This window comes from Dasypus novemcinctus, chromosome 14 (genome assembly GCF_030445035.2).
Source record: "Dasypus novemcinctus isolate mDasNov1 chromosome 14, mDasNov1.1.hap2, whole genome shotgun sequence".
Taxonomy (NCBI): Eukaryota; Metazoa; Chordata; class Mammalia; order Cingulata; family Dasypodidae; genus Dasypus; species Dasypus novemcinctus.
The window spans coordinates 28,281,303-28,297,572 of record NC_080686.1 but is presented as its reverse complement, the minus strand read 5'-3'; the positions used below and the strand labels follow the sequence as shown (position 1 = coordinate 28,297,572).

Below are 16,270 nucleotides of genomic sequence, written 5' to 3'. Positions count from 1 at the left end.
GCAGCGGTGCTCTTCTCCCTACTGACATGCGTGGCTGCAGTCGAGCCTAGAGTTGAGGTGAAGCTAGAGTGACTAGGGCATTCTCATTCTTAAGTCTTAAGTGTTTGATTCTGATTCATCTCAAATGTACTGAGAGCCTACTGTGCTCCAGGTATTCTATTATGCAGATTGTTTTAACTCCCTAGAACCTGAGGAAAATGAGGCACAGAAAGGTGGGGATTTGCCCGGGGCTACTCAGCGGATGCTGGTAAAACCCAAGCTCTTGTCTTCAAGCCTGATAGAGTTTTGAGATGGTGGAAGTAATCTCAACAGAAATTCATTTAGACTAGAGAACTTTTAGGGCTGCCTTTTTTACTGTCTATTTTTTTCTTCTTTTTCTTTGTCTCAGTTCTCATTCTTTCCCTTCTTCTTCTTTCAATCCCTTTCTTTTAGATTAATGAAAACGCAGGCTCTTGAGCTCACCATTATCCAAAAAGATATTAATTTAAAATATTTAAATACTGTTCCAAAGCTAGTAATCTTGTCTCTGCCTCCCAAAACCTGCCTTTTTTTGAGCAGCCACCTGGAAGGGAAGTATGCCCATGGGTGGAAGAGCTTCAGGGACCCAGCCTGGTGGTAGTTGGCTGATTTGGAGAATGCTCCACAGACCAAAGGACAGTGACTTGAGCCAGTGCCATCCACCTGCCCAGGCTGCCTGGCCTCTCACAGATGACGGCCAGCATTTCTCCTGAGAATTGGGCTCATCAGTCGTTTGTGCTGCTCTTGCTTGTTAAGTAATTGAAAACCCTGATGGTCTCATGCTGCACCTTGTCTGATGACAAAATGTTACCTCGGTTTATGTAAAGATTGGCACTGCAGTAGTTCATAAAGCTTGCTTGTGCAGTCGGAGTAAGAGATGAACATAAAATGTGAACACAGATTCCTGGTGCCACTGATAAGGATAGAAGCGGTCACGGAGGAACACACAGCGAATGGACACAGAGAGCTCGGGGTGGGGGGAGAGAAATAAATAAAAATAACTCTTTTAAAAAATGTGAAACGTAGTGAGGAATTTATGGCCATGTTTTAGGAAAGTTTAGACTTAGACTTATAAATCTAATTTATGCTTTATTTTGACAGATTTAGAGTTAATTTTTTAAAAAACTCTTTGTAGTGAGGAACAGCTAATGAAAGTATCATCGTATTTAAAATATTTGGGCTATTTTCCAGTAGTTAAGTGGGTCTTTTATTTTATTTCATTTATTTTTTGTTTTGTTTTACTATTACATTAAAAAAATATGAGGTCCCCATATACCCCCCCACCCTCCTCCCCCCACTCCTCCCCCCATAACAACAACCTCCTCCATCATCATGGGACATTCATTGCACTTGGTGAATACATCTCTGAGCACCGCTGCACCTCATGGTCAATGGTCCACACCAGAGCCCACACTCTCCCACAGTCCACCCAGTGGGCCATGGGAGGACATACAATGTCCTGTAACTGTCCCCGCAGCACCACCCAGGACAACTCCAAGTCCCGAAAACGCCTCCACATTTCATCTCTTCTTCCCATTCCCCACACCCAGCAGTCACCATGGCCACATTTTCTTCGATTACTAATTACAGTAGTTGATAGTCATCTTTTAATAATGCAAAACCTGCATTTATGATGAAAACCGAGCACCTCTGTATGGCTTGGCAGGGAGGCACCTGCATGGTGTGGCTTCTTCTGCCCCACAGCCCCAGCCCCATGCGGCAGCGCTGGCTCGCCCACCTTCCTGCTCTCCCGCCGGTCTTCTTTACTGTCCTTGCCCTCTGCGCTGCATTTGGTCTCACTCCCTAGTCCCTGTGCATGTGGTTCTGTCTCTGGATCCCTCTGCCCACCCTCTTTTGTTCTTGCCTCTTCTCATTTCAGCTGAGGAATGTTTCAGGGGCTCTGGGAAGAAGTCCCTTAGCTATTGTCTAGGTCAGACCCAGCTTTTATTGGCCCTTCCTCTCTTTCATTACACTTGTTACAGTTTTGTATTTGTTTGCATAATTATTTGATTAATGCAGATTCATTAAACTGTAAGCTCTACAAGGGCAGAGCCATGTCTACTTTTATTCAACCATGATGCCCCTGGCATCTAGCCCAGGGTCTGGTAACATAGTAGCAGCTTAATAAATATTCGCTGAATACTTGAATGAAAGTCCAATAAAAGGATTATCTTCAGCAAAACTAGCTGCAACCTGGTAGCTGCTGTGAGAGATTGAGGGAGATGGATGAATATAGGCACACTTTGCTATTAGAGCACTCACTCATAGCCAAGAGGAGAATAATATATGTGCCAAAAAATTAGAAGCTCGACTCCAGTTAGGGCTTGAAAATAATATACTTTTAATTATTTGAAAATGCACTGACTGGCCTTTTGCCAGTAAATGTGAACTGAGTGAATTATAATGTTAGGTAGCACAGACAATATTTATGGCAGCCTCTGACACTTATAATCTTAGCTCCAAAGGAAGTAGAAAATTGAACAAACTTAGAGGTTAAAGTTGTAAAGAGAATAAAATGCATTCATATTTTTAAAATGCTGGGACCTTATGCCTGTGACGATAGTATATTTGAAAAGAATGAGTAAATTTTTAGTACTGCCAAGCATTTTTTGAAAATTGGCTCAAAGTAATGTTAGTATAAGACTGTAGACATGTTTGGAGCTAGACTGGAACCTCTTTTGTGTACGTTTTGTGAGACTGCTAGGTCAGCCCTCACTCTGTTTTTTCCTCTTCCAACATGACTTGGGTTGTGCTACCCGGACCCGGGTGCTGTGCTGTGACGCCAGCGCTCAGGAGGCTGGCTGGGTAGTGCATTCTCAGAGCAGTCAGGTGATTTTTGCACAGAGGCAGCTGCCTGAGGTTCAAGTCAGTCAGTGTCCCCTCTCGCTCCCTCAGCCAGCTTTTTTGTTATTTATTTATCAAATTCCTAGAGAAGTCTCTCTTGCTCGCTGCTCGCTGGTAGAAAGGAGCGATTATGCAGTGGGTTTTTGGTTGAACCAATGGGAATTACATTGATCTGGTGTCTGGCCTTGGTTCTGATTAAGTGGATCACCTCGAAGGTAGGCCATCATTATTTTTAGGGTTGTGCCTTTAATCATGAATTTACGTATTTGATATAAGTGGTATAGCCAGTTGATTTTCTGATTAAAACAGCCATGATTTTACCAATCAGCTGAAAAGCTTAAAATTGCTACTTGTATTTCTATTCTTATTCCACCTTCTTCCTCCTTAAGGGCTTTTTGTGTTATCATTCCTCTGTCTTGAAGTAGCTCTCTTTGGTGTCCTGCTCTTAAAGAAGTTTTTATGATTAAAGAAGTTTAACTTTTAACATTTTAAAATTAAGCAGTATAGATATCAGGTGTTTCTCTTTTAAAGGTTCACTTATGGAGAAAAAGAAGTTAATGCTTAAAGTAGGGAATATTTAAGATTAAACTATTTGAAATTATTTTTTCTTATACTTGTATAAAAAATACCTTTCATTCCATTTCCTGGCTTTTTTCTTCTGTATTAAAAAGTTGAATAGCATTAATTTAAAATTTGTAAAGCCATCATGTTTGTTAAGCAATACAAAGCTTCTATAATGTTAGTTTTCTTTTTCAAGCAGGATTTTAATACCTGATGTGTAATTTTTCACATTAGGCATAATGTTTTAAGCATAAATGTCTGTTATTTGAAGTGGCCCTCCTGTCTTAGTGAATGTGATTGAATAAAGCTCTTAAACACAATGTACACCAAATTAAAAATCCTTGTGTTTTATAAATTAAGAATTAATTTTGTAACACTGTCAGTTATAATTTACTTTGCTCATTGTATCTAAAGAATTAACTTTCCAAGTTATTGAAAAAAGGTCAAGTTAACAAAGCTGCTGTGGTTGGATATGGGGATGTTTTCAGAGACTCTACTTTTTTAATAACCACCAAAAATTTAAGTTTTTAAACAGAAAGAATGCTAATATTTTAAGTTTAAGATTTTAAAAATCATACACTATAAGACATAATATGTCTATTGTTTGTATAGGGCAGAAGAATGGGAAGGATCAGTTCAGTGATCAATGCAATACTTAGACTTTCGGCATCCAAATGCTTGTTTTTCTATCATATGTAAAATGAATACACTTTGAAAAAGCTCATGTTGCTATATTAGAGAAAACTGCTTTGCATACTTGGGCAGGGCTTCATTTCTTTACTTGTATGTTACTATTTTTTGGGTAATGGTACCAAACAGTTTATTCAGTGTTACTATGTGTAAGCCCATTGACCATCAGTTTACTGATCTGCAAAATGGGCCAAGAAAACCTATCTAATTGAGGTCTGACGTAGGTTAGTGAGATTATGTGAGAAAGCACCCAGAACATTCTTGGGCACAGAGCAGGTACTCACCAAGTGTTAGTTTATGTAGTGTTACTTTTAACAAGTTAGGAAGTACACATACTTTTATACAATAGACCATTCAGTAGAAAAACTAGAACAAGATAAAACAATGGCACTTAAAAAAATCTTCACTCAGTTTTAAAACATGACTCTTTAATTTTAAAGTTATATATTAACTAATATTGGGAACAACTTTTATGTCTTTTTCATTTACCTTGTAAGTGAAATCTTTTGTTGAAGAGTGATTCACTCTGATTCAAGGTAAGCAAGGAGTGCCCTACCAGGGCTCCCAGAATTTAGGAGCGTGGCAGTGGGTCCTGTGGAACCTTGCAATTTAATGTGTTTATGCTACGGCTGTCAGTTTCTGATTAGCTCAGCCTCGCCCATGTTTTGACCTATACTAGTTTGCTTTACAAGCTGTTCCCAGGATGGCTAAATTAGGAAAGTCACGAGTAGAAGCTTCTCAGTTATTTCCATTCACTGGTGAGGTGAGGTGGGAACGTGGGTAATAGCTCGAGTGTTTTATGACTGACAGTATGACACAAGGGTTTGGCTAGACTCATCTTACTCTTTTCATTAAAAATAGAATTTCAGTATATGGTTTTTTAAATGATACTCTTTAAAAAATATGTTAGGTCTGTATAGCAGTCTTGTATAAAGCACATAAAATTATTTTTTAAAATATCAAATATGTAAGTCAAATTTTTATTGTTGCAATTCATAATATATTGTTTAATTTTCCAAAATGAGTGATTTTAGATTAGTCTACCTATATTGCTTAGTGAGAAAGCTAAGTGGGATATTTTCGTTGATGGGTTCAAATATATTTTTAAGTCTATTCACTTAAAATTTTTGTTTCCTTTGGATTTATTTCATAAAAATCATGTGCTTATGGTTTACTATAGCATTAAAGGTAAAGTATTTGTGGACCAAATTTAATTAAATCAGCACTTCATTTTTATTTTATTTTTTTAGGAGACACCAGGGATTGAACCTGGAACCTCATACTTGGGTAGCAGGCGCTCAAACCACAGAGCTATATCCACTTCCCAATCAGTGCTTTATAATAAATAGAATAGCTTAAGTATTTTATGTCTCTAAATAATTTAAAATATATTTAAAATTAAATTCTACACTTCTTGCCAAGTTCATATTAAGATTAATACATATTACCATTTTAATATCTAAATTAATGCTTCTATATTGGAGACTAAAATGACCATCTTAAATTTAATATGTCATCATTAAATCGTAATTTAGATTATGTTCGTTATCCAGATTTCAACTTAATAGTGTTGTCGTTAACAGAGAACTGATGTTGGTCAATCTTACTCAATATTAAAGATGTGAAGTGATAAACTAATTTTACCCTTCTAATTTGTGGCTGTTTTAGTAAATATTCTTCCTACATTAAAAAGAAATACTCCAACTATCCTCTTAAAAAGGACTGTTAGAGATAACAGGTTAAACATTGTTCTAACAGGCTGTTTATCCAAGGTGTTGTTGGATGCTGGTGGGTTGATAGGTGTAGACCATGGCAAGCTGTTATGTAAGAGCTGTACTTTCATTACTATGATTTATATGGTTTAGCTGATGGAGTATGTGCTCTCCAGGCTGCTAGGTTTTCCCTTAATATGGTAGTACTAAGGGGAGGCCTGTAATTTAATAAGCTAAACATCTTGGGGTGGAGATTGGAACAGCAGGTGTGAGTGGTGTCTTTTAATACCAAGTGATTACACTGGTTGTTTGCTCCAGGATTAATAGTTTACCATGAAACAGTGCGGCAGGCTTCCTTAGAATATTCTTTTGGTGGGAGACACTTTAAGCCCAGTGCTGGAAGCATATTCTGTATGATTTAGTCCTTTGGGATGTGAGATCATGCTTTTCTTGGTGGTAGACATTTACTTTATTTTCAAATTTTAATTTGATTTATTTTGTAATATATAATAATTATCCCTGCTACAAAATGCAAAAGGTACAAAGGCTACACATGGAAGAGCCCCCCTCCTATCTCTGGTCTTCAGCCTCCTTGGATGCAACCTATATTGGTAGTTGAAATTTTCTTTGTGTTTGAAACTTTTCTTCTTGTACTTCATAATTTTTTAAAGGATACACGAAATCATATAAGGCTTTAATTGATATTTTACTCTTGAATAATAAGCATTAGGAGATAATGTTTTAGGAAATTGTTTTGCATATATGTATTTATTTCAAGTGAGGGCTTTAGAAAAAGTGAATTTCCTTTTTATATAGTAAAAAAAAAATGATTTTTTCTTGAGATTTGTTCCACAGAAGTGTAGGAGGAGAGTGGGTGTTGAAGAGTTGTAAATCCTGTGCTAGAGTTTTTTGAGGGAAGAGGAAGATTGTTAATCCAATAGGTAAAATGCAATCTCATTGCTTTAATATGTATTTCTTTTATTAATGAAGTTGAGCACCTTTTCTTGTGTTTATTGGTTTATATTTTTTTCTGTGAATAGTATGCTTATGTCCTACCTGTTTGTCTACAATATTATTCGTCTTTTTCTAGTTGATATGTGTGCCACTCTTTTTGGAGGGGAGCAGGGTATAGTAGGGAAAAACTGATCCTTTGTCTATCATATCTGTTGAACTCATTTTTCTTGGTTTGAGGTTTGTCTTTTTTACTTTATGATATGCTTTACTGTACATAATTTAATTTTTAGCTAGCCAAAGTCAGTCTTTCATGACTTCTGAATTTTATAGAACAGTTAGAAAGGTTTTTCCTATTTAAGATTTTTTTTTTAAATACACTTCTGTTTTCGCCTAATATTTTCATACTTTAATTTTTTACATTTAAATCTGTTTCATGTATGACTTGTTTTAGAGTAGGAAGGTAGTAATATGGTTTTATGTTTTTCCAGATAATAACCATATATTCTAATATTGTTTACTAAATAATCAGTATTTTCTCCACAGAGTTGAAAGCCTATACTGTAATATGCAAAATGACTGAATATTTTTGGATTTGATTCCAGATTCTCTATTGATGATTTTGTCTATTTCTTTGTAGCATCACACTATTTTATTCATATCACATAGCACTCTTTCCATTTATTTATATTTTTCAGAGTTTCTTGCCTGTTCATTTATTCAGTTGCTATTATTGGTCACCTTCAGTGTGCCAGGCAGTGGCTTAAATATCGGACATCATTCTAGGGTCTGGGCAATTTTATCTTCCAGGTTTAAAAATTTGCCTCTATTTATATTCTATTATTCATTAGTTTATTTGCAGTAAATACATTCAGTCATTTATTTACCAAATATTTATTTAGAATCTACTAAATAAAAGATTCTGTTTTATGGACCAGGGGTGCAGTGTTGTACAAGACAGACTAGATTCCTGTTTTTATGGAGCTTTTCTTTCAGTAAAAAGAAACAAGATACCATCAGCTAAGTGCTGGACAGAGGGTTAAGATAGGGAGCTGTGTCAGAGAGTAACTCTCAGGTAGCTTTAGATTGGGTGGTTTGGGAAGTTCTTTCTGAAGAAGTGACCCTTCAGCCTGTACCTGAGAGATGAGAGAATTCCCTTCCTTAGAGGCAAGGAATGGGGATGTAGTGATTAGGGTATGGAACTAACAAATACAAGGGCTGCAAGTTTGGCCTGGTTAGGAGAAGCAAGGAGGCCACCGCGGGTGGGTCATGGTGGGGAGGAGAGAAGGATGGTAGGACAAGAGAACCAAGCCATGTCAGTAGAGCCTGGACTTTGTCATTTATTTCAAGTGCAGTGGGGACTCATTGGAAGATTTTGAGCAGGAGCTGAAGTGCTCAGTCTTGCTTCCCTGTGAAGAGTGAATTGGGAGTGAAATGATGTCTCAGGAATGAATACCAGTCAGGATAATGCGGTGAGAGATCCTCTTGCCTCTGGGAGTGAGGAAGTGGAGGTGGAAGGTGGGAGGCAGAGTAGCATGGAGGTGAAGTTGGCAGAATTTGCAGAGGATGTTTCAGCTTTTATGTTTTTTTTCCTATTGTTTTATAATCATATTTTAAACTCAAAAGGCTTATATATTTTGTAGCAGCTTTATTGAGATATAATTCACATAGCATGTACATTCACCCATTTAATTTGTACAGCTCATTGTTTTTTAGTATATTCACAAGGTTGTGCAGCCATCACCACAGTCAGTTTTAGAACATTTTCATCACTGTAGAAAGAAACCCCAGACCTGGAAGGTTTTACTCTCAATTTCCCTCATCTCCCCTAACTCTAGGCAACCAGTACTCTACCTTTTATCTCTCTGGATTTGCCTTTTCTGGGCATATGGAGCCATACAATATGTAGTCCTTTGTGACTGGCTTTTTTTACTTAGCATGTTTTTCATGTTCCTCACATATCATTCTTTTATACAGCTGAATAATATTTCATATATACCACATTTTATCTAGTCTTTCATGAGTTGGTGGGCATTTGGGTTTTCCTCTTCTTTGGCTTTTATGAGTAATGTTGCTTCAAGGTATATTTAAAATCTCTTTTTCAATGGCAATCTGTTTTTTGTTTTATGGTTTCAATGTCTTCTCAGATCTCTTTGAGTGTACTAGTTGGATTTTAAAAATTCTTATTGCTAGCCTTTAGGCCATTTGTTTTCATTTTTGTTCCATTTATTTCTAATTGTTAGGTTTCTTGAAATGTCTAGTGATTCTTGTTTAGTCTGCATATTAATTCATGTTTAAATGAAGGAAATACTGAAGTAGCTGGAGCATATTTCTTGATTTGTTCAATTATACTTCATAGAAGACCTTTCCCTAATTGGATGCCTATTTTTCTATTGAGTTGTCTTATATTTTCAAGGGATGAAACCATGCCATTTTTAAATAGCTTACTCATCTCTATTTTCTTTTCCAATCCATCACTATTGCTGACACCAAAGTTAACTTTTTAGATATTTCACCTGTATGTAAAAATCTTTTATGGTTTCTTATTTCCTGTGGGTTATGTTTTAAATTTACACATCCCTCTGTCGACCACTCCACTGTACTTTGCTCTAGCAAATCAGATGATTTACACTTTCAGGCTTCTTGGCCTGTATTCCTGTTTGTTTTGCATGAATTGTCCTTTTCCATTTGGCCAACTGCTATTAATCCCTTAAAAATCAATTCAAAAGTCACCCTAAGAAACCTTTTCTGACTTAGGCAGATAAAATTTCCACTTACTTCATGTTCCTTACTTTGTATCCACATTTAAAGATAGTATTTAACCATACTATATTATAATTGTTTTCCCCCAACTAGAGATTTCAAGAGCAAGTACTATATCTAATTTCATTTTGTATATATAACTTTGCTTCACAAAGAATAATTTATTCACAAAGAACAAATATGTTGTTGAATGGAAATTTGTATCATTTAATTGCTATATAGTAAAAATGTGTATTTTTTTTTTCCTAGCGGCGTGGAGCTATATCCTATGACAGTTCAGATCAGACTGCGTTGTACATTCGTATGCTAGGTAAGCATTATTGTGTACCAATCTGAATTAATTTTGGTCTCATACTGTATTGTTATTCGAGATTGAGGTATCTTCCATAAACTAGCTTTTCATCACTCTAGCAGAAATAATATATTATGTTGAAGTTTGAATCCTGGAAATCAATATTGAATGTTTTATGAATAAGGAGAGGAATTTTAGAGTTACAGGTAATCAAAAATTTTCTGTCTTAATAACTGGGATACTATCATTACTATACTTTTAAAAACTATACTTTGAGCATCCTTAATAGAAAATGAAGTGCCTTTGATTTGTAGACTTGCTAAATCCTGAAGACTTATGTGGTAACACATTAAAACATGAGCCCTATCACTGGATGCATTTTGTTCTTACTTGGCTGGTGATGGTGACCATTTGTCTTCTTTTAGTCCTGGCTCTTAAACTTTCCATGCATTACTCAATTCCACATAGTAAAAATGAATGTGTATGTGTGTGTATGTCTAATTTTCTTTCTCTCCCTGTCTTTGTTGCCAGATTTATATCTCTACCCATACATTCCTTAATTCCTGCACTTTTATTCCTGCTATTGAAAATGTACTAATAAAACTTTAGTAGAATTTACTCATCCTTTTTTAGAGTATGCCATGATTATATTCTCCTCATTCTCAGAATTCCTCTCGTAACTTCTTTGATTCCGTCTTTATTCTTCATCTGCTTTCTGTTTTTTATTTTCCTCCCGCATTTCTTTTCCAACTCTTAAACCTAAGTGTTTCCCACAGTCTTATCTTTGGTGTTCCTTTTTTCCCCTTTTTAATGTAGTTTGTTTCTCCTTTCTGCCCTTTTGAGTTCAGCCCTCAATTCTGTTCTGTTACATATTTTTCTGTGTGCATGTCCGCCCTTTTCCTCTTTACTACCGCCGTCTCTCTCTATAAACTGTCAAGAGCTGAGCCGCCAGGTGTTAGAATGGCCCATAAGGACAACAAGCTAAAATGAAAGAAACAGTCATGCCTTTATTCACTTACTGTGGTAGTATAAGAGGCCAGAAAGAAGGCGTTTGCTCCTTTAGTGTTACGTTTTCCCCAGTGGAACAGTACTGGGCAAAGGTCAGGTGGCTTAGCCTGCTTGACGTCGGTCTTCTCACTGTGAGGGATCCCTAAACAAAAGGCTTCTGCTGCTTCATGGATCCAGCCGCCAGGGAGAGGGGGAGAAGAAAGAATGCGTACTGAGTCAGAGGAAGGAAAAATGTCTTCAGTTCCTGCCCCAGCTCCCCAGGAGGTCTCAGCAGAGGCTCCTAGGGAAGGCCTTGTTGACACCGCCCAATAAGGAGGCCACGGAATGGAAGCACCTGGAATGACATGCCGCTATGCAGAGGAGGTTGGCCAGTCAGAGGGACCTGAGTCCTTGCCTGCAGCTCCCTCCAAGATTGTGTACTTAGTGTTGTGTTTGGAGGGCAGCTTTCCCTAGGAGGCTTGCCCATAAGGCCTTTGTAATTGTCACTGGTCACGCCTGAGTGATCGTAGGTAGGATTTTGGCCCAGAGCTGGACTCCTCACAAATATGCTGCGGCTTTTAACATTTTTATACTGAGGATTTTCTATTTCCATAAATAAAGTAGATTTTATTTCCTGATGGCCTTGTTTTCATTTAAAAAAACTCCTTGTAAATGATGTGTTAGATTGAGATATCATCTTTCAGAAGATTAATTTTAAAATATAAAGATGATTGGAATAGATTTTTTAAAATCCTTATCCACCTGTACAACCCAGTACTGAAAATTTGTGAACCCCTTCGAATTTTATGCTAATGAAGTGTATGTATCCTTATAAGTAAAAGAAGTGAACTCTTAATACTTGCTGCTTATATATCATACCATCAGCTGGTTGTTATAAGGGCTCTGATACCATAAAACCTGTGTTGCATAGGGGAGCTTCTTCTCAAATGGCAGCCTTCTAAACTTACGTTTTATTCTTGATCCTGTTTAGGAGATGTACGTGTAAGGAGTCGAGCAGGATTTGAATCAGAAAGAAGAGGTTCTCATCCATATATTGATTTTCGTATTTTTCACTGTAAGTGTTGGCAGTCACAATATTTCACTCTGATTTACAGATCCTTATAAAATTATGTAGTTTTTTCAAAGGGGTGAAAATACATGACAAATTAGAATTGAAGAGTTTTTTAAAGAATGGATTATGATATATGATACTTTATTTCTAGATAATGTTAGTGAACGTTAGAGACGATTATAACAGGAAGGTATTCCCAAACAAAAGCTTATTCTATTTTTCTTGTCCTTTCTTTTAAATGTGAAATTACTTTTGTATGTTTTTTCTTATTTGAAAATACCAGAAAATGTTGTTTTTTTACCAAGTAGTTTGCACTACTCCATAATAATGTTTTTTGTGTAAATAATATTTCATAAAGGCATTTCATAGTTTGACAAGATGGAATCCTTTTGGTTTACTTGAAAACACATATCACCTTTAAAGATGATTACCAGAATGAATATTTTAAAAACAAATAAACATTCCGAATGGGTCTGGCACATAATTGAGTGAAAAAAGAAAAGCAGAACTTTTAAAAACCCTTAAATATTAAACACATTAAATCTGTTTTTGCAGAAGTTCCACTTCTGATAATACCTGTATCTTAGTTTGCTAGAACCGCTATGACAAATGCTGTAGCTTAAACAAGAGGAATTTATCTCTCTCAGTCTTGGAGACTAGAAGTCCAAAGTCACTATATCAGTGGGCCATGCCTTCTCTGAAGTCTGCAGTATTCTGGTGGTGGTTTGCCAGCATTTAGTCATCTGTATCTGTCTAACAGAATTCCTCTGCTTTTAAGGACTTGAGTCATATTGGATTCAGGCCCACCCTGATTCAGTTTGGCCTCATCTAAATAGAATCTTTACAGATCCTATTTACACAGTGCTAGGGGTTAGTACTTGAACCTGTCTTGTGGAAAACATGATTCAATTATCAACACTGGAAAAAGTAATTTTTAGTAACATTCCAACTGAAAAAAAATTAGAAAATCTGGCCAAACATGAAAAGATGTATATTTGAATGCTAAGGCAGAGAAATGAGCCTGGCATTTCAGGGCTCTCTTCCCCAGTAGCATCTGTCAGTTCTGAGAAAGGGAGATAAGAAGCGGAGCAGAACTTTTGATGGACTCTTAAGGCCAGAAAGATAAAAACTTGTGTTCAGATCCCACCAAGGGGAGGGGGTTAGTGTGTGCTGGTATACCCTATGAGCTTAGCTTGGAGCCCCAAAGTGCTACTACATCTTGAAAATAAATTCCAGCTTTGAGCTAGTTCAATCACTGATTAATTGGAGATGATTTGTGACATTAGGACTCTTGATACCTAGGTTTTTCATGTGCAAAGTCGTCTCATTTTACAAATAAAAAGGCCTAAGGAGACAAAAGTTTGACCAAAAATGAAGAGAAAGAACAAACAATAGAGATATACACAAGGGATCTTGATAATAGGATAATTGTACATGACTTTAAAATAACTAAATATTCATGGGGAACTGAAAAAAAAAGTTTGAGAATTTCAGCAGAGAATGAAAAAATGTAAAAAAAAAAAAACCCACTAAAACTGAATGGCTATTCTAAGACTAGAAAATAACATACCTTTAAGTTAAAGAACTCTGACAAATGAAGAGAAAATTAGGGAATTGGAATGTAGCTAGAAGAAAATACTTAGAGGGAAGCGGATGTGGCTCCACTGAAAGAGTGTCCACCTACCATATAGGAGGTCCAGGGTTTGGTACCCAGGGCCTCCTGGCCTGTGTGATGACCTCGCCCACATGCAGTGCTTCTGCATACAAGGAGTGCCATGCCGTGCAGGGGTGCCCACGCGCAAGGAGTGCAACCCATGCAAAAAATGCACAGCCCGCCCAAAAGTGTTGCTGCACACTCAGAGAGCTGATGCAGCAAGATGACACAACAAGAAGACACACAGATTCCCGGTGCTGCCTGCCAAGAATGCAGGTGGACACAGAAGAACACATAGCGGGGAAGTGGGCTTGGCCCAGTGGTTAGGGCATCTGTCTACCACATGGGAGGTCCATGGTTCAAACCCTGGGCCTCCTTGACCCACGTGGAGCTGGCCCACATGCAGTGCTGATGCGTGCAAGGAGTGCCGTGCCACGCTGGGGTGTCCCCCATGTAGGGGAGCCTCACGCACAAAGAGTGTGCCCCATAAGGAGAGCCGCCCAGCGCGAAAGAAAGTGCAGCCTGCCCAGGAATGGTGCCGCACACACGGAGAGCTGACGCAACAAAAAAGAAACAGATTCCCATGCCGCTGACAACAACAGAAGTGGACAAAGAAGAACACGCAGCAAATAGACACAGAGAACAGATAACTGGGGCGGGGCGGGGAAGGGGAGAGAAATAAATAAATAAATCTTTTTTTAAAAAAAAGAAAAAAAAGAACACATAGCGAATGGACACAGTGAGCAGACAATGGGGAGAGAAATAATAATTAAAAAAAGAAAATACTTAGAATGAAACACAGAGAGGCAAAAGGATGGAAAATACAGAAAAGACTTATGAAATCTGTTCTTGTTTTCTGCTGCTACGTGACTTTCAAGACTTGTGGAGGGTCTGGGATTTTACTGCTTCCTGACTCATGAGTCGGAGATGGCACATGAGCATCGATACTGTGTCAGTTCCCCTTGGCCTCTAGGTCCCACAGCAGTGACCCGGGGGCGTGCATGTTGATGCTGTGCCCATCAGTGTTTTTAAATTTTCCCTGTAGCCAAGGAACATTGAACTTGGGGGATTTAACCCCTTTCATGGTTAAAATTATGGGGTTGTGGTTTCTCTTTACCCCTCAAGGTTGCTAACTGCAAATACAACTGTGGGAAATGGTCCAGGTAGAATGGTCAGGGCCTTGGCATTCTTGACACCTATCAGGAACCTGCAGGACACTGAAGGCCTCTGTGTAACAAATGACTCCAGAACGTGTTGGCATAAAACAAAGCATTTTTTGTGCCTGTGATTCTGAGTGTCGGGACTTCAGTCAGGGCATAGCAGTTTCTAGATCTTGTGTGTTGTGAACTGGGATCTGGTTGGAGTGGGGTGGCATGTGCTTCTGCGGGGACCAGAGCCGCCTCTGAGCGCTCTCCATCCCTGCCCTGCTGGGCCTGCTGCCCTCATTGTCTTACTGCACCTGAACGGGTTCTCTGCAGGAATCCGCTTCTAAAGCTTTTCCTTCATTTAATTTAAGGCTTGAGATTATGCACTATAGAGTATGAGCTGTCTCAGACTTCATGGCCAGGGGGATTTTAACTTAGGTTTCCTGAGAATGGGGCATTTCATTCTCCTTGTGCTTATTAAAGACATAAGGAATTTATTTGTATGGAAGGCAAAGTTCTGCCTCCCTGCTTCCCTAGGAAGTGTCCTTGGATTAGTAAACTGTGACTTGTGCCACAAACCCTTTCACTCCTGTAATCTTTGGTTTGGCAAAGGCACCTACACCTAAGCAGTTCTGCAGGATATGTTTAAACCTTCAGAAGTACTGAAGAATTGAAAAGACTTAAAGTGTGCCTTTTGCCTGGTGTATAATTCAAAATAAGATTTTGTTTTTCACAATGACACAAAAATTACATGCATTCTGAAAAAGTTTCTTTATAGATTTTTATTGCAAAATACTGGACAGGTGTATTAAATTCACTGAAGCTAGAATTTTTTCTGCCTGCAATCCCCCAACCCACTTTTTCTGTGTCCCTCTTCGCTTTTACCCTAAACTCACTCCCTGTTGTGAATTTTGTGTCTCTTTCTGCTCTTCATTGCTTAAATCTAACCTGTCATTAAATGCCATGCATTTTGCATCCTAAAATAGCTATCATATCCTCTCCTTTCTGTCCTCCCTTGTCTCGTGTCCTCTTTGATACAGACGTTTATCCCCACTGTCTGGGCTCATTCTGATATTCTGTTACCCTTTTAGGACTTGTGTCCTGTTGTCCATCCTCTACTCTGTAACTAGACTTGTGTCTTTCTGAAGAGAGGAAAAGTTTAAAATTCAGGGGAAAATATGTTTCAACAGTGTAAAGACATACTTTATGCTACTGGTATTTTATTAAAACTGTTCCTTGTCTATAATTACATTTCTTCTGTGTCCTATATCTGTGACTGATATTTATTTAGATGCTAGAATAGTTTTAACTTATTTCTGGATTATGATTTTTCTCTATGTTGAACATAACAAGCCTCTTTACTAAATTTACCTGGAAATTAGATTCTACACTTCAATATTGAGCTTTCTTTTAAGATGTATATGGTTTATTGTAACCCAGCTTTTTAGTTTTAGAATATTAAATGCATTCCCCTGTGCTCCATCTAGACTCTAGTTAGGGAACAGTTCTAGTCCCCAAAGTTAGCAAGTAGGACCTCAATAATAATTTTATTATGCAGATAACACAGTTTTTCCTGAAATG

The 16,270-nt window shown here is 37.7% G+C and overlaps 1 protein-coding gene across 2 annotated transcripts in view; it reads left to right on the top strand.

Moving 5' to 3' along the window:
• PDE7A (phosphodiesterase 7A) overlaps positions 1–16,270 on the top strand; it is a 105,226-nt gene that overhangs the window by 56,395 nt on the left and 32,561 nt on the right. Inside the window, exons 1-3 of one of the 2 annotated variants that reach the window (XM_004482643.4) lie at positions 2,859–3,077; positions 9,789–9,849; positions 11,810–11,893. In XM_004482643.4, the coding sequence (XP_004482700.1) occupies positions 3,018–3,077; positions 9,789–9,849; positions 11,810–11,893 (205 nt within the window). In that variant the 5' untranslated portion in view covers positions 2,859–3,017. Of the gene's footprint in view, positions 1–2,858; positions 3,078–9,788; positions 9,850–11,809; positions 11,894–16,270 lie in introns of those variants that run through there. The other variant, XM_058275579.2, reaches the window with a different exon arrangement.